Below are 22,676 nucleotides of genomic sequence, written 5' to 3' on the forward strand. Positions count from 1 at the left end.
TCAGTAAGTTACTGTAGTCTGTTTGCAGTGAAAAAACGATGAATTTCCGATGAATTTCATTTTTAAGCAAGAAAGTAAATCAAATAAAGTAATGGAATCCTCAAATGTCTTTTTACAATCTTGCATATTGTAAGATGTCAACTGACCATTGTAAGATGTCATGGTAGGTTGATTAGAGTAACAGGTAGCCAATCATACAGCATAAAGATGTCTGGTTGGTTGATTATTGTAAGAGAACAGGTAGCAGGTAGTTGGTTGATTAGAGTAAATCATACAGCATATTGTAAGATGTCTGGTTGGTTGATTAGAGTAACAGGTAGCCAATCATACAGCATATTGTAAGATGTCTGGTTGGTTGATTAGAGTAACAGGTAGCCAATCATACAGCATATTGTAAGATGTCTGGTTGGTTGATTAGAGTAACAGGTAGCCAATCATACAGCATATTGTAAGATGTCATGGTAGGTTGATTAGAGTAACAGGTAGCCAATCATACAGCATATTGTAAGATGTCTGGTTGGTTGATTAGAGTAACAGGTAGCCAATCATACAGCATATTGTAAGATGTCTGGTTGGTTGATTAGAGTAACAGGTAGCCAATCATACAGCATATTGTAAGATGTCTGGTTGGTTGATTAGAGTAACAGGGAGCCAATCATACAGCATATTGTAAGATGTCTGGTTGGTTGATTAGAGTAACAGGTAGCCAATCATACAGCATATTGTAAGATGTCTGGTTGGTTGATTAGAGTAACAGGTAGCCCAATCATTGTAAGATGTCTGGCATATTGTCATAAGATGTCTGGTTGGTTGATTAGAGTAACAGGTAGCCAATCATACAGCATATTGTAAGATGTCTGTAACAGGTGGTTGATTAGTAAGAGGTAGCCAATCATGGTAAGACGCCATGGTTGAACACAGGTAGCCAATCATACAGCATATTGTAAGATGTCATGGTAGCTTGCACTGGCCACTGTAAACATGTTTGTTTACTGTCTGGCACTAATCGTATTCAATATTTGTTGATGGGAAAGCCACAGAGAAAGCAAACTTGATGTATCCACATTTAACTAAAATTACGGTAAATCAGACAAGTAGACTTTTCATCAAATGAGTTAATGTTTAGGTTTTTACTCGGGGGCAAGGTCATAATTTGCATTATTTTACACCCTTGGAAAAATGCTTATAATAGGAACTGATATTCGTGGAATGCACAGGAACAGATGTGAGGAATAAGTCATTTTGACAATCTTCTTGAATGTCCCTATGTTTATGTGATGCAATCTGGTGTGCAGAGTTATGTCCCTTTGACACACCAGAAACCTATGACCCATGGGTTTGAATCCTGATTTGCTCAGATTGTGTTTCTAGGTACATCAGCTTCCATACCCAAAAGTAATAAACATCACATCACATCACATCACATCACATCACATCACATCACATCACATCACATCACATCACATCACATCACATCACATCACATCACATCACATCACATCACATCACATCACATCACATCACATCACATCACATCACATCACATCACATCCATCACACCACACCACACCACACCACTGGCTTTCTTCTGGTGCTAGGTTCAAGCACTGTCTCAAGACTGACATACTATTCAAAACAGCATCTAAACTAAAGCACTCTCACTCACTCACTCACTCACTATGTCCCTGTAATGTAGATAAGCATGATCAGTGTTTTTGACATTAAACAATATAAGTTAGCCACGCACTCTACCAATTCATCCATTTTGAAATCTGCTCGACTGCATGCAACAGGTACAAGGGAACGATTCTATCCAGGATTCCAACATGCTTGAAAACGGATATTTTCAGAATAAACACAAGCCTTGTTGAAGCTTTAAGTCTGTAACAGGATACAGCTAAACAATGATGATGAGTCATCTTCTGTTAATATGGTAATGGATACAAATCTATTTGTAGAATACAAATATTGATCATTGCAGCCTATATCGTCACCTGACTCCAAACTCACCCTTGTAAAAGTCAACATGACAGTCGATATTAATTGCTATTAATATATGATGTGTTCATATTCTTTTTTTTTCGCAATTCTGGGCTTACGATGTGATAATAGGGATGGTCTCCATGGGAGAGGTTGGTGGGGTAGCCTAGTGGTTAAAGCGTTTGCTTATGGATGGCCCAGTTGTATAGGACATCCGGCTTAATGGTCCTGAGTTCTATCCCACTGACATGCCAGAAACCTATGAAAGTTGGTTTGAATCCTGGCTGGCATTGATTGTGTTTCCAGGTATGTCAGCGGCTGGCTGGGGCATTTGGTAGATGTTGACATGACCTGCACCACCTCAGGCTTTCTTTCAATAAACTGTCCTGCTGTGATATTACAAATACTGTTCAAACCAGAACCAAACCTAACTCACTCACCCACCAACTCAATAGGTAGGTATTTGAGACAAATAGTAGGTGTAATAGTGAAACAAAAACATCACCCTTTTTTCATCCACTATTTTCTCATTTGCTTTGGAGGTTTAAGGTTTTTTATCAAGTGTTCTTTGCCGGTATTTTACAAAATTATTTGAGTATTTCACTTAGTTATGCACATTTTACAAACATCTGTCTCATGATCGAGTTCCTCATCTGTTTCTCATCTGTTCCTCATCAGTTTCTCATCAGTTTCTCATCAGTTCCATGGCATGTCAATTTGTTCAGCATCACCGCTCTGTCACCAAACCCTTGAAGCGAAGAAGATATCTCCTTACCCATCAATATTCTAAATCCACATCTAATACCTCACATCGGTTATATCATGAATTGGTATCAGTACAAGAACCACTTAGGAAATTGGGCCAGGCGGACAAAGCCGATACGTATACTAAATAACACGCGTTGACAATTTTGTGCTTGCGTCATCGGTGGATTTGATCTGCTCTTGCCCCAGGTCTCCCATCTGTAAATCTGTTAATGTTTCTGTGGGAATGTCTCGTTGGAGCTGTTGATGGATGGAGAATTATTGTCGTTGTTGAGCCCAAGAGGAGTTGTATGGGGATCATGTAGTTGCAGATGTTGCAGATACTGCTGTAGGAATACAGAAGGTCAAAGACTTATTATGCAATGTGGTCGGGCATGCTATTGAGTAATGCATAATGGTAATGGTTTAATCCGTAAGTAGTATTTTCTGATTTTTTTTAAACGGGTGTCACGAATCACTTCAAGAATAGTGATTCAGCGACACGCTGTCTTCATTTAAAGGCTATCCACCAACTCACACAGTGTCCTTCATCACCCACTCTCCATCTCCCACTTTCTTCTACTACCCACTATCCATCTATTATATATCCAATATCCGCCGATCCTTGACAATACCCACTATTCATACGCTACCCACTAACCATCTATGGGATATCCACTTATAATATCCTCTTCCAATCTATCCATGACACTATCCACTATTCATATGCTACCCACTATCCATCTATAGGATATCCATTTATAATAAGTTATCATGTATCAATCTATCCATGACACTACCCACTATTCATATGCTACCCACTATCCATCTATTGGATTTCCACTTAAAGTATCCACTATCCCTTTGATTTAAACATATTTATTCAAGAGAATGGATTGGGTACAAGTTATGCCAACTTAGTGAAACCCTCTCCTATTTACAGTTCTTACGGTACATGCAGAAGTGAAACAAACTATGTGTACAGGGATAGAACGATATATACAAAGTGATATATACAATACAATGAATACATGAATTATTTAGATCATACACATTATATCCAATCACTGAACCTTTTGGAATTTGATATATATTTTTGAACTTCTTTAAAAATTTGAATATTGTCACTATACGGAAGATCTGCACTGCCATTTAATAGTACGTCTAGGTTTGTTGGTGCTTTAATGTTACAAATTCTGCTAATATTTTGAAACATTTCCTGTCTGATAACAGAATACAAAACACATTCTATAAAATAATGTTGAGAATTTTCACAGGTAAATTTACAATTACATTCGGGTTCTCTATGAGACCGATCCTATATAGATCACCATTTAATCTACTATTTGAATATCTTAGCTGGGTATGAATTACATTGAGTTTTCTATTACCAAATGAGAAATATCCTGGTGCTTTTGACTTACGCGAGCTCTTATGCGTATCCCTTTACAACACACACCATCAAAAACACACACCATCAACAGCACACACCATCAACAACACACACCATCAACAACACACACCATTAACAACACACACCATCAACAGCACACACCATCATCAACACAACACACACCCCATCAACAACACACACCATCAACAACACACACCACCAACAACACAACACACACCATCAACAACACACACCATCAACACCACACACCATCAAAAACACACACCATCAACAGCACACACCATCAACAACACACACCATCAACAACACACACCATTAACAGCACACACCATCAACAGCACACACCATCATCAACACAAAACACACACCATCAACAACACACACCATCAACAACACACACACACACCATCAACAACACACACCATCAACAACACAACACACACACCATCAACACCACACACCATCAACAACACAACACACACCATCAACAACACACACCATCAACAACACACACCAACAACACACACCATCAACAACACACACCATCAACAACACACACCATCAACACACACACCACACAACATCAACAACACACACACACCATCAACAACAACACAACACACACCATCAACAACACACACCATCAACACACACACCATCAACAACACACACACCATCAACAACACACACCATCAACAACACAACACACACCATCAACACCACACACACCACACAACATCAACAACACACACCATCAACACACACACCATCAACAGCACACACCATCAACAACACACAACACACCATCACAACACAACACACACCATCAACACACACACACATCAACAACACACACACCATCAACAACACACAACACACACCATCAACACACACACAACACCATCAACAACACACACCATCAACAACACACACCATCAACACCACACACCATCAACAACACACACACCATCAACACAACACACCATCAACAACACACACACCATCAACACACACACCATCAACAACACACACCATCAACACACACATCAACAGCCACACCATCAACAACACACACACCACAACACACACACCATCACACACCACCATCAACACACACCATCAACAACACACACATCATCACCATCAACACACACCATCAACACACACAATCACAACAACACACCATCAACACACACATCATCAACACACACCATCAACAACACACACCATCAACAACACACCATCAACAACAACACCATCAACACACACACACACCATCAACAACCACAACACCACACACCATCAACAACACACACCATCAACAACACACCATACAACAACACACACCATCAACACCATCAACACACACACCATCAACAACACACACATCAACAACACAACACACATCATCAACACACACACATCAACACACACATCAACAACACACACCATCAACACACACACCATCAACACACACACACCATCAACACACACACCATCAACAACACACACCATCAACACACACCATCAACACCACACACCATCAACAACACACACCATCAACACACACCATCAACACCACACACCATCAACAACACACACCATCAACAACACACACCATCAACACACACCATCAACACACATCATCAACACACATCATCAACAACACACACCATCAACACACATCATCAACAACACACACCATCAACACACACCATCAACAACACACACCATCAACAACACACACCATCAACACACACCATCAACAACACACACCATCAACACACATCATCAACAACACACACCATCAACACACACCATCAACAACACACACCATCAACAACACACACCATCAACAACACACACCATCAACACACACCATCAACAACACACACCATCAACACACACCATCAACAACACATACCATCAACCACACACACCATCAACAACACACACCATCAACAACACACACCATCAACAACACACACCATCAACACCACACACCATCAAGGTCTGAAGACCTGCTGTCAGCCAAGTCACAGAGCCTGACTTCTCAGTACCTATTTTCGTCAGCTCTTATGCCAAAGGAACTGGGCACCTACTCCGGAATCCCCTCAGGGGAAGTGGCCAAGATATCACCACAAGGTTTAATGGCTAAGTTTATCAACATATTAGTGTAAACCAATAATGAGATTTTCAACTGCTTCTAGAAAAAAACAAGTTATCAATTTATCTTATAGCTGTGAGACACATTCAGGAATGACAACATTTTTTTCGCCACTATAAGAAGTAGTCATTTTGGGTGTGTATGGTTCTACATGCATCTCCGTCACTTCAACAAAAGTTCACTCATGTCTTAGAGGCACATTCGTCATTTAGCAGAGGGACATGTTTTGCTGTAAACCAATTACCTAGTGCGCTTGCACTATACATGCACCACAAACATGGACCCGGCTACGCTATATTACTACTTGCAACGGGCGGTGGGGTAGCCAAGTGGTTAATGCATTCGCTTGTCATGCCGAAGACCCAGGTTCGATTCCCCACATGGGTACAATGTGTGAAGCCCATTTCTGGTGTCTCCCTGCCATGTTATTGCTGGAATATTGCTAAAAGCGGCGTAAAACCATACTCACTCACTCACTCAGTACTACATGCACCAATTATCTGGCAGGAAATGCAGTTGCTTTGTCTCTTCCTTCAATGGAGTACCCAACAGGATAAATCACATGTTTATTATGTAATTGATATATTTACAGAATTGTTGACCAAAATTATGACGAATGTCTAATCAATACCTTGTGATTTCATGGCAACTGATTGGCTTAATTAACAATTATGTGTAATTTTAGCATTATATTTTTTACCCCAAAATGAAAAAGATTGCTTCCTGATTGACTTCACTGGAATGCCTGTAGGATGAAACCTGCCACCTCTCAGCCAGTTTGAGTATCCTCCTCAGGGAGATGAGAATGAAAATGTAGTACACACTGATCTGTCAACAGTGGATGTGTATTTGGCACATTATAAATATGCTCATCATTATTGTTAGTGATTGGTTGCTGTTCACTACTTTGATCGAGCAAAAATTGGGAAGAAACTAACAAGAATACAGCAATTATAACATATACGTAGAGAAACATGTAAAGGAACACAGGAAACTTCAAGTCTTCCTATATTATTTTCCAGTTTTCATCACCACAGCTATTCAAAGCTGGTGATGATACCTAGAAAATATTAAAGGAACTCTTGAATTTTCCTGAGTTCCTTTATTTGTTTCTCTATGTATATAAAAGGATTGAGAGCATCACTCTACACCTTCTTCCCTGTTACTGTCTACTGCTAGCATGTTTGGTAGAAGGGAATACACCTTGTTTTTCTCAGCATTGACCAGAACTATAATACATGCATAATGGTAGAGGACATAAAAAACCCTTTTACATAAGGTTGCTTCCTCCTGGAAAGTGTCTGATATTATTTTCCTCCTCAGGCACTCAGATAAAGATGTAACCCTGCAGATGGGGATCTGGTTTTTCTCACTCAGAAGAGAAACATTCATTTTTCTTATTTCATTAAAAAACATCCTTCCTGTTTGTCATTGAAGGATACTCAGAGAGGAAGTTGATGCAGACTTTTTTCCAAACTTTTTTGTAGCATCTCCACATTTTTCATCTTATAAGCAACTGTGAACACCAACAGAGAATGTTGGCAAATATCAAACATGACAATAACAAAGTCCAGAAATGTTTAGCATACACGCCCGAAAATGTTGAAAGTTCATACCATCATTATTGAGGTTGTCATCATTTCGTTCTAGGGAATTGCAATTTTCTATGCAGAGTTGCATCCCTTACCCATGTCAGGATTCTCTGATCTCCCAGTTATGATCCTTTGTCTGACACCAACATGCACAGACTTCAACAAATACCCATTTTCCTTCGAACTTTCGCCAAGTTGTGTGTCTTTTATTCATCGCACATATTTCTGTTTCTGCTGTTTTTGGACAGGTCATTCATGTTTGAGACTGTGTTTGTGCAAATCACAGATCAAGCATACTTTACAGAGATCATATCTGGGCTTTAGATAAGGGAAAGGCATCATTGTTAAACGCTCTTGTAATTTTATAGTGTGATTCTTTTAGAAAGTTATAAAATTGAATTTAAATAGAATTCTTCATGGACTTGAAATAAACATAAAACAATTTAAATGATTTTGTTCTTTGAGTTTGCAGATCAATATCCAGACTGTTCATGTAGTCAGTTAGAGAAATTCATTGGGGAGGCAACGTTAGCTTACCAGCAGTTCCCAAGGAACCTTTGCTTGTCATGCCGATTTTATTAAGGTTGAAAGTTAATGAATCCTAGGTTTAAGTTTATATTTATGTCCTCTTTTTAACTTGGGGATTGAAGATGAATATCATACACCTATCTGCCTAAAATGCAATATGTATAAACCTATTAGATTGCTTCTGTGCTTTTGTCTTCGAACGAACGATGTGAGGTTACTGAGAAAAATGATGTAAATATCTTTCTGAAAGATATGAAATCAGACAAAAATTTATAAATACTGGAATAATTAAATGTAAATTATGTATGAAGTCGTGTACAAATATGTACATGTGCACTTTCTCTGTATATGGGCAAGTGGCCTTCATACAAATAAAAGAGTCGGTTTGACTTGGTTCATTGGGAAACATTGTACTCCAATGGCAAGGATTGGTGCTCGTAATATCAATCAGTGGATTGTATGGACCATATTTGATTCTTACAATCTGCCATCCTATAGCTGTAATATTGCCGAGAGCAACATAAACAACAACAAACATGTCAACTGGCGTTTGTATGGGGAAAAAACTTTATTGAAAAACAAAAAATCTGTCTTTAAAAGAATTCCAAAAGTTGGTTCCACCCTGTTTTATTTTAGCCTAAGATTACAAGCAAGTCTAGGCCAAGCAATCAGTACAGTGCTGATCCCTTCTCGACACAGCCTGGATAACCTATTGTCATCTTGCTGTCATTAAATACCCAAATTATTCCCTATTTTGAAAGTGTCAGCATCATTGTAAAGAAATGTTGACCTGTGAAGAATCTTCAAACTTTTATGTCGGAGCAAATTGCAACATTGTGATAACAAGATTACAAGATGTTCCTATGAAATTACCCCCATTACCTGGCTACACAATCTCCTCGACCACCATCGGAAGGGTAATCAGACATAAGGAATTGGTGGCGGAATCTCAGGGCTCACAGTTCAGTTTTCTTGCCGAGTTTTAATCAGAAAATGTCATTTTGTTTAGAGTTCAGCCATACTTGGTCTTGACATTTAAATTGTTAGCAAATACAATGTTCCTGTGATCTGTGATGAAGTCTCACCTAGACGGTCTGATACTCGGCTGTAATTAAGTCATATGTAGGCACTGGCCTCTGTGCACAATGACAGGGGCCGTTTGACATCTCCACCACAACATGACAGCTGATTTCGGAGTTTTACAATTTTGTCAGTTTTTTATCTTTATGAATGCTTGAAAGACGATTTATGTTGAGATCTGACCATTCAAAGTTTCTTTGATAGTTACAAATTTGGCCACGTCTGTTCTGCATGGCTGGACTGATGATCAGGTTGAATGGAGGATTGAGAGAACTGTTTGACAATAAGTCAGATCTAAGGGACCATCAATTTAAACTTACTGTATGTCAGATTTAGCTGCTTAATAGGTCTGTAAATATGAAACATCAACCCAGAGATTATTCATTTTCAGTTATCTATCAAAACTGATTCTACTGAGCATAAAAAGCAAAATAACAGTGAATTAAATAGATCACTGAGAATAACTGATCACTCCAGGTGTCCACAACAGTAGGGGTGTGTCTACCACTTACTCAGTTTGTATAACAGTAAATGTGACTTCACTAATTATCATTGAACACAGATAAGTTGTCTTATTGATTGTTGTTTTGACATTTTGGAGCACTGGTGGCCAGTTGTCAAGGTCAGTGCAATTCCCTGTGAGAGTTGCATCCCTTTGATGTCCCAGAACCCTGTATCATGGGTATGAGTTCCAGTTTTGTCTGATGATGATTCTTGTTTTGTCAGCTCCCTACTCATGCTGATGGGTAAACATGCAGGACATAATTAATCCAAATTGTCTTCCACAATCATTTCATTACTGAAGCTCTGTTTAAACAGCCTTAAACATGACTCACTCTTTGCAAGAGGTGATTAAATTGATCAGGTGTCATGCTATAATCATATTATTCCCCAACATCATCGGGACATTGCTCATAACATCAATCACTGGTTTGTCTGGTCTAGACTTGATTATGTATAAGTCATCACCATAATTTTGATGATTTGTATGTGGCTATTAATTCTGTTGCTTGGTTGAGTGCATTGTTTTACAGCACCATAGGGACATTGCTCATGATATCAATCACTGGTTTGCCATGTCTAGACTTGAAGATATGTGTGTGGCCATTAAGCTACAAACAAGACACGTAAAACATATTTTCAGTTTGTCCGATATTGCAACATGCTGATAGCCTTGTTAGAAGTACCACAAGCTCCTCCTGGATGACCATGTCTTCATTACGTTTTCCTTCTCATGCAGCCTTTTATCTCCCCTGGAACTATATGTTTCCAAAGAAGCGATAATTAATCATATAGCCCTGAAGTGGAAGCAGCATCAATACCAGTTGCCCTGATTATCAGGGATTAGTCTTGGAAGTGGTAACATTAGTTAGAAGAGGTGGGGATATCGTGGTGTTCTGAGGATGTGTCTAGACAGTGGGCCACGCTCTTGAGCTGTGTTGCAGTCATACACATTTGTGTCATTAAAGAACTGAAGTAACTAATGGTGAAGATGTGTGATCAGTCTCCCGGCTTCCATCAATATGACAAATTAACCTCATCAGTTTTCTCCATAACTGCATTCAATCTGCTTCCATATCTTCACCAATTATGACCTATGCGGAAGAGAGTCTCTTCCCATTCTCAAGTAGCGAAAAAACAGGCAAATTCTATGTAAGGGTCGTGGCTGAAACCCTGAAGACATCGGTCCCGTGAAGCCACATATTCTGATCATGCGGAGCTCGCTACCCCGAGCAGAGACGGATGACAAGGCCAATTACGCATTTCTCAGATGGCCTGGATTGGTTCAATTTGCTTCTCTACATGCTCGACTGAAATACATCTGTAGGGTAATGATGCACTTCAGGTTGTTTTTTCCTGGTTTGAACTTACAAACATGTTGAAGACGATGAGTATGTCTTGGGATTGAGGTCAGTCACAGTCACCCATTGCAGATCTTAAACCTGGCTTGCCTTCGGGTCACAGGTGCTGCAGTGTGTGATTGAGGACGTCAGTGGAGTAACGAGCAGTGGTGATAAGTCCACACTTGGCAGACTGAATGGACAGACAGGGTCCATATGAGAGATTCACTGAACAGACACGGTTCATGTGACAGGCTCACTGAACAGACAAGGTCAGTGTGACAGACTCGCTGAACAGACAGGGTCATGTGACAGACTCGCTGAACAGACAGCGTCCATGTGACAGACTCACTGAACAGACACGGTCCCTGTGGTCGACTTACTGAACAGACATGGTCCATGTGACAGACTCACTGAACAGACAGGGTCCATGTGACAGACTCACTGAACAGACAGGGTCCATGTGACAGACTCACTGAACAGACAGGGTCCATGTGACAGACTCACTGAACAGACAGGGTCCATGTGACAGACTCACTGAACAGACAGCGTCCATGTGAGAGATTCACTGAACAGACACACTGAACAGACAGGGTCCACCATGTGACAGGGTCCATGTGACAGACTCACTGAACAGACAGGGTCCATGTGACAGACTCACTGAACAGACAGCGTCCATGTGATGGACTCACTGAACAGACAGCGTCCATGTGATGGACTCACTGAACAGACAGGGTCCACCTGACAGACTCACTGAACAGACAGGGTCCATGTGACAGACTCACTGAACAGACAGGGTCCGAACTATGGGGGTTACGTCAGTCATAGTGATAAGTTTGTCATAAGTCTATGGTGAAGTATGGAGAGTTACGTCAGTAATAGTGATAATATTGTCAGAAGTCTATGGTGAAGTATGAGAGTTACGTCAGTAACAGTGATAATATTGTCGGAAGTCTGTGGTGAAGTATGAGAGTTACGTCAATAATAGTGATAATATTGTCGGAAGTCTGTGGTGAAGTATGAGAGTTACGTCAATAATAGTGATAATATTGTCGGAAGTCTGTGGTGAAGTATGAGAGTTACGTCAATAATAGTGATAACATTGTCGGAAGTCTGTGGTGAAGTATGAGAGTTACGTCAGTAATAGTGTGTCAGATGTCTGTGGTGAAGTATGAGAGTTACGTCAATCGTAGAGATAAATTTGTCATAAGTCAGTGGTAAAGTCTGGGAGTCATAGTGCCATGATTGCTTGATGGAATGGACCGCTGTAAAGGGTTAAACTGGAAACCATGAGTTCTGGAAATTTGGTCATAATCGACTTACATTTGACTGAATTCCCATGAATATCAATCTTTGATTTTATACTCAATTGCTTATTGCTAGTCAATATTCATTACAATAAAACTACATTTGCATTTTCTGGACGTCATGTGGTGCTTTGAGGAAAGTCTTCAGCTGGGTAGAAAATCAATCAACACTGGCGGTTCCTGCAGTAAAAAGGATTAGCTATGTTTTGACTTCTGTTTTATGTAAACTACTGTTGGTGCTTGTTGAATGTGCAAAGCATTAAGATTGTCATGATTTGTAAATCTGTGGAAGCTGATGAATTATCCAACAAGATTTATGTGTATGTCAATGTTATCTTTCCCAGTTTGGATTCTGGAGATATCTGAAAAGGAATAATTCAGGTGTATTCTTTATACATGAAGCCACTGACAGGCTCTGCCAGTATCGAGTAGAAGCTTCTCATGTCTCTCAAATCTGTTTCTTATGAAAGTTGTTGTCATAACATATCAGCTTGTCTTGTTTCAACATTAATGTTTGAATATGACAGAGAGGTATTTTGATTTCTTCAATATTGATTTGCGCCAGTTCTTCTGATTAAAGTTGTGATGACGATCTGATGACAGTTGGTGATGACCTACATGGGAAACTCTAATAGAGATATAGAGATGTTACTTGTGTTGAAACATGCCCTGAAGTACTGTCTGTATGTACCATGGTGAGATAAAGTAAGTCGTCGCCAAATGTCAATAAGTTTTTGTCACTTGCATGAAGTATTTGTGACAATACAGCAACAATCCATTAGTGCTAATGTTCCTTTTGTCGTAACCAGGTTGAGTCGATACTTCCCTCGTATGTCAATAGCCTGTTCTAAATAGGTATCTGTAGTGGGGGATGCAGCCAGGGCTGGAACACTGCTGTACTGACATAAAGAAGATAACATAGGACTTGGTAGAATAGAGACACTGTTAGGGTGGATCCAGGGAGAAGAGGATGTAGTATGATGTATCAGAGAATGATCCAGGCATGTGGGAATGTAGTATCCAAGCATGTGGGGATGTAGGATCCAGTCATGTGGGGATATATGATCCTGTCATATGGGGATGTAGGATCCAGGCATGTGGGGATGTAGGATCCAGGCATGTGGGGATGTAGGATCCAGTCATGTGGGGATGTAGGATCCAGGCTTGTGGGGATGTAGGATGCAGTCATGTGGGGATGTAGGATCCAGGCATGTGGGGATGTAGGATCCAGGTGGGGATGTAGGATCCAGGCATGTGGGGATGTAGGATCCAGGCATGTGGGGATGTAGGATCCAGGCATGTGGGGATGTAGGATCCAGGCATGTTGGGATGTAGGATCCAGGCATGTGGGGATGTAGGATCCAGGCATGTGGGGATGTAGGATCCAGGCATATGGGGATGTAGGATCCCATCATGGGGGGATGTAGGATCCATTCATGTGGGGATGTAGGATCCAGGCATATGGGGATGTAGGATCCCATCATGTGGGGATGTAGGATCCAGTCATGTGGGGATGTAGGATCCAGGCATGTGGGGATGTAGGATCCAGGCATGTGGGGATGTAGGATCCAGTCATGTGGGGATGTAGGATCCAGTCATATGGGGATGATCCCATCATAGGATCCATCATGTTGGGATGTAGGATCCATTCATGTGGGGATGTAGGATCCATTCATGTGGGGATGTAGGATCAGTCATGTGGGAATATAGGATGTCAGGATAGGATCCAGTCATGTGGGGATGTAGGATCCAGGCTTGTGGGAATATAGGATCCAGTCATGTGGGGATGTAGGATCCAGTCATGTGGGGATGTAGGATCCAGTCATATGGGGATGTAGGATCCAGGCTTGTGGGGATGTAGCATCCAGACATAGAAAGATGGAAATAATCCCTTTCAAAAGTGAAGCAGTATATAGTATGACCAGAAATTATTGAGAATTTTAGGAATATGTTTAATTGATTTCTAGTATAAAACCTTGACCAGCTATCAAGTGCTTGGTTTCATTCAAGAGAGACAACTCTGTTAATCCTTTTTCATTAGTTTGTGAAGAGTTATCCCCCTTTGTTTACTTGCTAGCAGACAACATTTTCAGTGATCCTCAGTATGGATGATTTAGAGAAGAGGCAGTTGATTTTAGAGTATTATAACAAGGACATCAGATCAGCTAAAGTGAGTTCAAGTAGAACAGGCATCCCTTTGTCCACTGTTTATCGTGTTTTGAAAAATATTGCAAATGGATATGGCATTGAGCACCAGGGAGGTGCAGGTAGGCCCAGAAAAATTGACTGTCGGTGACAGGAGGCGGTTTGGTATTTTTATTTCTAAAAATAAACAAAGGAGTTTAGAAAACTTAAGGCTGGATATGATTGATAGAGGAACTGTGGCTGTCTGTAAGGAGACAATTAGAACTGAGCTGCATGCAATGGGTTGGCAGAAAAGTCGAGGAATTCCATCACCGATCATGAAACCTGAACAAAAGGAGCAAAGGTTGAACTGGTGCTTACAGCATAGAAATTTTAACTTGGACAATGTGCTTTTCTCAGATGAAAGTTCTGTGTGGCTGTTTCCTAATACACTGAAATTCTGGACCAAACAAACTGAAAAACCTTTGTATCAGCGCCCAAAGTACAGTCCGAAATTTAACGTGTGGGTCGGCATATCTATGTTAGGGGCAACGCCCCTCTGTGTATTTGAAGGGAATATGAACAGTGAGTGGTACACAGATATTCTCGAGGGACATTTACTTCCATCTGCTCACGTGTTCTATGGAAATGTTTGGATTTTCCAGGAGGACAACGACCCAAAACATCGTTCAAAGCATTCACAGGCCTGGTTTCGGACCCAAAATATGACATTATTAGATTGGCCAAGCTATAGCCTTGACCTAAATCCAATAGAAAATGTTTGGGGACTTATGAAGGAAAGTGTCAATAAGAAAAATCTGACAAATATTGCTGAAATGAAAGAAGAGGTGGTCCGATATTGGGACAGCATGGACCACGACTTTCTAACATCTTTGATCAGTAGTATGCCCCGCCTCATTGAAGCCTGCATTGCTGCCCATGGTGACTTGACAAAATACTAACTGTTCACCTGTCTTTGAATCTGGAGTTATGTTCTGCTAATATTCACATTTAATACGTGAGTAATGAGTGAAATTTTTTAAAAATTACAATCTTTAAGTTTTCAATAATTTCTGGTTGTACTGTCTATCAACACCTTTGACTCTCCTTCAGAATCATATTTGAGACTCCTCTGTATCATGTGTTCCTGAAGATATCAAAGCCTCTTTGAATATATATTGTTTTTCTGAAGATCATGTATACTGTTCTGTGTATATCACATACTATTCTTTTTACAGTATCGTTTTCAAATGCACTTGTCTAAATATATCAACAATCTTTAGCATTTGTTTCAAGTGTAGAAAGACCAAAATCATATTGCATTTATAGTTCATTTTCTAATTATATTAATAAAGTACAAAAGTAAGTTTGTTGCTGAATTGGAATGGCAGTTCAGACATTCTCTCACTGCAGGCAAGTGGCTGATTTCTGCAGGATGAAAGTTCCACCACCAGAGAATGATGTGGATTGTCACGATTGTCAGTTTGATTCAGCCATGACTAGCAGCCTGATTGGCAATGCTATGCAAACATTGTGATATACTCACTCGTCATGTATAGTGGAATGCTGCTTTGTCATATCTAATGTCTCCTACCGACTGGCTCAGTTTTGATCAGGGCCAAATACAGTAATGGTATGTAAACTAGAGAATTATTAGAAGCCCAGTTGGGCAGATCAATACGATACCCAGCACAACTAACTACCATTAGGGCTTGAGTAAAAATGGATTCTGACGCTGACAAATCCAATAACACTATCGCATGCAAAACCACATATTGCCATTATCTAATCCCGCCACACATTTTCTGGCCATTACGTAACGTAGCATCATAACACTGGCGAGTCGTGATCAATGTCCAGGATGGCAGCAGTATATTGTGCAGCACAGCCGTATTGTTTAACCCTTAATGTAATAGTGTTGGGTTTAAAAGGTTAGCGGAGAATTGCGTGTGTGGAATGTTTATGGAAGTTAGAGGCCAGCTTTAGATTGGCATCAACTGTCTCTCCACAATGATGGCATACCAGTGATGGGAACCTGTTTCAGAGTTTATTTGCAGCTTGAAAAATGAGGAAATAATGAAGGAAAAAACAATGAATTTGCTAGATGAAATATATGTATTTCCATGCATGACATCATTTCCCAATATATATTCTTCCCCAGCTATAAAAGGCCATTCTTTAAGATTAATCCCCGTTTAAAGCATCAGAAACAGGGTGCCATGTTTAAATGTTAACAAGGACAGACTGTATTCATGGCAGTCTGTTCAATTAACAACTTGAAGCTTCATTTGCATGGAAATAATTTAAACAAATTTCTAAAGTGTAGCTTAAACACTTGAATTGTTATTTGTTGGGGGCTTTAGATGGGATTAGGTGGGTGTGCGGGTGTTGGTGGGCAGTTTCATAATATCAAGTAATGGTTTGTGTAGTCCAGGCTTTAGTGTTGAAATTACTGGCCACTTCGTTTTTGACCAGATTTCTGGGGAAGGGGGTGCAGAATTCTGTCCCCATAATTCTTGACGGTTTGTGATAAACATTACTTAAAAAGTCCAGTCCTAATGTTTATCTTATTTTATCCAAAAGTTCATTAGGCTACAAAAATTAAAATAAAAAGGGTCACACCATTTTAAAAATATACCATTAACAGTCTTTCAAGATTGAATTTTAAACAGTATTTCTTAAACCCATAGTGACAGGTAAAGAGTTATTCTAAAATAATCTACTTATGTCAAAGTGGCAGAATGAAAGACACCCCATTTCATGTTATGTCTTCTTTTCAAGTTAAGAAACTTGTATTAAGCTGGGATATTGGTGAGTGCAGCAATAGGCAAAAAAACAGAAAGAATGTTTATGTTTGCTGCCATGTTTCAATGTTGTAATTATGTTTCCTGTAATTCCGTGTTGATGAATTAATGGATGAAATACTTGGAGGTGATAAGAACATTACAGAGAATGGATGAATATATGTTTGAAAAGTGTCTCCAGAAATCTGATGCAAAATTTCTGATGCTATTATTACCTGATGAATTCACTCAATGATGTGTTTGAAACAGGTGTGAAGTTTATCTTTTTATATACTCATCAAAATAAGTTAGAGAAAAAACAATATTTTCATATAACTATATGGTAAGTTATTCTTTCATGTCAAGAACTGAAGCTTGATGATACAGTTCTGACCTTGGAACCATTGCTCGCAGCTAGCAAGGTCACATTCCACTGAATGATCTGTGCACGAAGTCCGTCATTCTAAAGGTTATCATTGAGAGGTATCTTCACAAGAATAACTCCAAAGATGGTGTTTGCATTATTTATGAAAGGTATGTTTAGCAAAATGGATATTTGTGGGTATTTCCGAATTCATCAGTTGGCCCCAAGTTGTAAACGGAGATGAGAACAAGTCACTAATACTCATGATAATACCTCAGTTATCATCAGTGTCAATAAATTATGTTCGTGCTTATCATACATACTCACCATGCAGTAGAATCTCTCACCCCAATAGGATTCAACAGGAGTTATTACTAGGATGAGCGGCGATGGGGTAGCCCTGTGGTTAAAGCGTTCGCTCGTCACGCCGAAAACCCAGGTTCGATTCTCCACATGGGTACAATGTGTGAAGCCCATTTCTGGTGTCCCCCACCATGATATTGCTGGAATATTGCTAAAAGCGGCGTAAACCATACATACTCACTCACTAGGATGAGATGAGTTAAATCACAGTGCTTTGCACAATGTTGTGATATCATCAGTTACCAGGACAATTAAGGGTTGTATTGGAGACTTTGTTTGTCTTAGATACTTGTAATGAGTGAGTGAGTGAGTTTAGTTTTACGCCGTACTCAGCATTATTCCAGTTATATGGTGGCGGTCTGTAAATAATCGAGTCTGGACCAGACAATCCAATGATCAACTTCATGAACATCGATCTGCACAATTGGGAACCAATGACATGTGTCAACCAAGTCAGCGAGCCTGAGTCAGCGATCCCGTTAGTCGCCTCTTATGACAAGCATAGTCGCCTTTTGTGACAAGCATGGGTTGCTGAAGACCGATTCTATCCCGGATCTTCACAGGTTACTTGTAATGAAAGTTTTGTAAGTCAATGTCATTTTCAGTGAACAAAGGTAAAGAACAATACTTCATGTTTGTCAAGATGTTTCCCTGATGCTTGTAATTGATGAGGTTGGTGCTCTGTGGCAGCAACTCCTATTTGAGTATTTTTTTACTATTCAGTGTTCTATTTTTTTTTTTATGTTTATATTTATGACTTTATTCATATTATACAAAACAAATCAAAGTTGGGTCATGTTTTGGGCTTATTTCTTATTTTCAAAGAGTGAAATAATAACTAAATATGACCAACAGGTATCCGGTATTATTCACCAAATTCTTAAAGTTGTTTCTACTTTTTGTCATCAAGGTGGTTGACTGGAGTTTCACTGTTTAATGATAAACTAAGAAGCATTTCAGTTATGCTGACTCAGGTACAAAATGAACAGTGTCTGGGATACAACATTATCACTGCCCCAATTGTGTGGCACAATGAACAGTGTCTGGGATACAACATTATAACTGCCCCAATTGTGTGGCAAAATGAACAGTGTCTGGGATACGACATTATAACTGCCCCAAATGTGTGGCAAAATGAACAGTGTGGGATACAACATTATAACTGCCCCAATTGTGTGGCAAAATGAACAGTGTCTGGGATACATTATAACTGCCCCAATTGTGTGGCACAATGAACAGTGTCTGGGATACAACATTATAACTGCCCCAATTGTGTGGCAAAATGAACAGTGTCTGGGATACATTATAACTGCCCCAATTGTGTCGCACAATGAACAGTGTCTGGGATACAACATTATAACTGCCCCAATTGTGTGGCAAAATGAACAGTGTCTGGGATACATTATAACTGCCCCAATTGTGTGGCACAATGAACAGTGTCTGGGATACAACATTATAACTGCCCCAATTGTGTGGCAAAATGAACAGTGTCTGGGATACAACATTATAACTGCCCCAATTGTGTGGCAAAATGAACAGTGTCTCAACTGTTTCTATATACTTGTAAGCAGCAGAATTTCTGCACTGGTCTCAACTGTTTCAATATACTTGTAAGCAGCAGAATTTCTGCACTGTCATGCAGCAGAACTATATCAAAGTTAACATTTCGTTTTTGGTTTCATTAAAATCAGTACACCTGTGTCACTAGATAGTCTGGTTCAGACTAAATTGTTTGCATGCAGCCATCAAGGGGCAGGAATGTTGCTGGTGTGGCGAGAATGTTTCTGGGTGTGGCGAGAATGTTTCTGGGTGTGGCGAGAATGTATCTGGATGCGTCAAGAATGTATCTGGGTGTGGCGAGAATGTAGCTGGGTGTGGCGAGAATGTAGCTGGGAGTGGCTTTGGGCAACAAATAAATACATACCTGTTGATGCAGGTTGTGTGGGTGTTGAATGCTGCATGTGGGACTAGATACTTCTTTTCTCACAGGAAAACTATGTAACTTTATTACCTACGAGGACGAACATATCGGGGTTCATATTTTTCATACGATGCCCTAGGGCAAAATATCACTTTGTCATGGTGACGTGACGTCATGAACAATGCTATGATATCGCGTTTCGTCTGTGACGGTGCGTTCTACATGCGGCGACGGCGGGTAGCCAGCCTATGTTTAAAAGTAGATTTGGGTTTATTTTCCTCAATTTGACTACTTCAGTAATAAACAGAATATTATATGAGTGCCTAAATATCGGATATCCCTCGCTCTCGCTCGGGAAATACCAACATTTAGGCACTCGTGTCGTAAACATAGTATGACATGGGCACTCATATAATATCCTCTATTTCAACACTATTTTACTATTTTTGCCCATTGGAATCCAATTTGGCAAATAACTGAGATTGATTATTGTCTGGCTTTGACATTATGTATATTCTATCGCTTATTAATGACAGGTGATACTGTATTTCTAGGAGCTTAACTTTGGCCCTCAGAGGTGACCTTTAAGTATTATTGGCTAGACTGTGTATCAGTGCTGAGGTAATTTACCTTCATGTGTAAACTATGGTCCTTGGACACACTTGATGTGGGAAATTGGTGACAGATTGTAATTGGTCTGCCTGTAACAGTAATAACATGAGAAGGCACAAACTGACCAAACCAACATCCACGCATTTCTCTGAAACAGTAATCCTGGATATTTCACAAGCTAAAGATTCTTACAAGAATCCACTCTGCAACAGGTTGAAATCAGGGCATGTGTTTGCAGGGTCATAATGATGGTTGCTTATGCTGGTCTCAAGGTTGTACTGTTATGGATGGTGATGGTGATGATTACAGGTGATGATATAATGGTTGTACTGTTATGGAGGGTGATGGTGATGATTACAGGTGATGATACCATGGTTGTACTGTTATGGAGGGTGATGATTACAGGTGATGATATCATGGTTGTACTGTTATAGGGTGATGGTGATGATTACAGGTGATGATATCATGGTTGTACTGTTATGGATGGTGATGGTGATGATTACAGGTGATGATATCATGGTTGTACTGTTATGGAGGGTGATGGTGATGATTACAGGTGATGATATCATGGTTGTACTGTTATGGAGGGTGATGGTGATGATTACAGGTGATGATGTCATGGTTGTACTGTTATGGAGGGTGATAGCGATGATTACAGGTGATGATATCATGGTTGTACTGTTATGGAGGGTGATGGTGATGATTACAGGTGATGATACCATGGTTGTACTGTTATGGAGGGTGATAGCGATGATTACAGGTGATGGTGATGATATCATGGTTGTACTGTTATGGAGGGTGATGGTGATGATTACAGGTGATGATGTCATGGTTGTACTGTTATGGAGGGTGATATCGATGATTACAGGTGATGATATCATGCTTGTACTGTTATGGAGGGTGATGGTGATGATTACAGGTGATGATACCATGGTTGTACTGTTATGGAGGGTGATAGTGATGATTACAGGTGATGATATCATGGTTGTACTGTTATGGAGGGCGATGGTATGGATTACAGGTGATGCATGGTTGTAATCTTATGAGGCGATGGTGATGATTACAGGTGATGATACCATGGTTGTACTCTTATAGGGGGTGGTGGTATGATTACAGGTGATGATATCATGGTTGTACTGTTATAGGGGGTCATGGTATGATTACAGGTGATGATATCACAGTTGTAATGTAATGGAGAGTCATGGTGAGGGTTGAGGGTAATGATCTTACAGTTGTAATGTAATGGAGAGTCATGGTGAGGGTTGCAGGTAATGATCTTACAGTTGTAATGTAATGGAGAGTCATGGTGATGGTTGCAGGTAATGATCTTACAGTTGTAATGTAATGGAGAGTCATGGTGATGGTTGAGGGGTTACAGTTGGTAATGGAGAGTCATGGTGATGGTTGATGATCTTACAGTTGTAATGTAATGGAGAGTCATGGTGATGGTTGCAGGTAATGATCTTACAGTTGTAATGTAATGGAGAGTCATGGTGATGGTTGCAGGTGATGATCTTACAGTTGTAATGTAATGGAGAGTCATGGTGATGGTTGAGGGTGATGATCTTACAGTTGTAATGTAATGGAGAGTCATGGTGATGGTTGAGGGTGATGATCTTACAGTTGTAATGTAATGGAGAGTCATGGTGATGGTTGAGGGTGATGATCTTACTTACAGTTGTAATGTAATGGAGAGTCATGGTGATGGTTGAGGGTGATGATCTTACAGTATACAGTTGTAATGTAATGGAGAGTCATGGTGAGGGTTGAGGGTGATGATCTTACAGTTGTAATGTAATGGAGAGTCATGGTGATGGTTAATGTACATGTAATGAGAGTCATGGTGAGGGTTGAGG

At 39.9% G+C, this 22,676-nt stretch overlaps 2 protein-coding genes across 5 annotated transcripts in view; one reads left to right on the forward strand and one right to left on the reverse strand.

Moving 5' to 3' along the window:
* The window catches only part of LOC124266484 (complexin-like), a 286,478-nt gene that overhangs the window by 191,170 nt on the left and 72,632 nt on the right, over positions 1 to 22,676 (forward strand). The gene's annotated exons all lie outside the window — the stretch shown is intronic.
* On the reverse strand, positions 22,173 to 22,520 carry LOC124266525 (histidine-rich glycoprotein-like). The gene has a single exon (XM_046701319.1). It carries the CDS (start codon positions 22,518 to 22,520, stop codon positions 22,173 to 22,175), a length of 348 nt encoding a protein of 115 aa, XP_046557275.1.

The sequence above is a fragment of the Haliotis rubra genome, unplaced genomic scaffold (assembly GCF_003918875.1).
Source record: "Haliotis rubra isolate DU_JTF1 unplaced genomic scaffold, ASM391887v1 Scf126, whole genome shotgun sequence".
Taxonomy (NCBI): domain Eukaryota; kingdom Metazoa; phylum Mollusca; class Gastropoda; order Lepetellida; family Haliotidae; genus Haliotis; species Haliotis rubra.

Coding starts and splice junctions, on each gene's coding strand:
- LOC124266525 (XM_046701319.1), bottom strand. CDS start 22,520: ATGACTCTCCATTACATTACAACTGTAAGTAAGATCATCACCCTCAAC.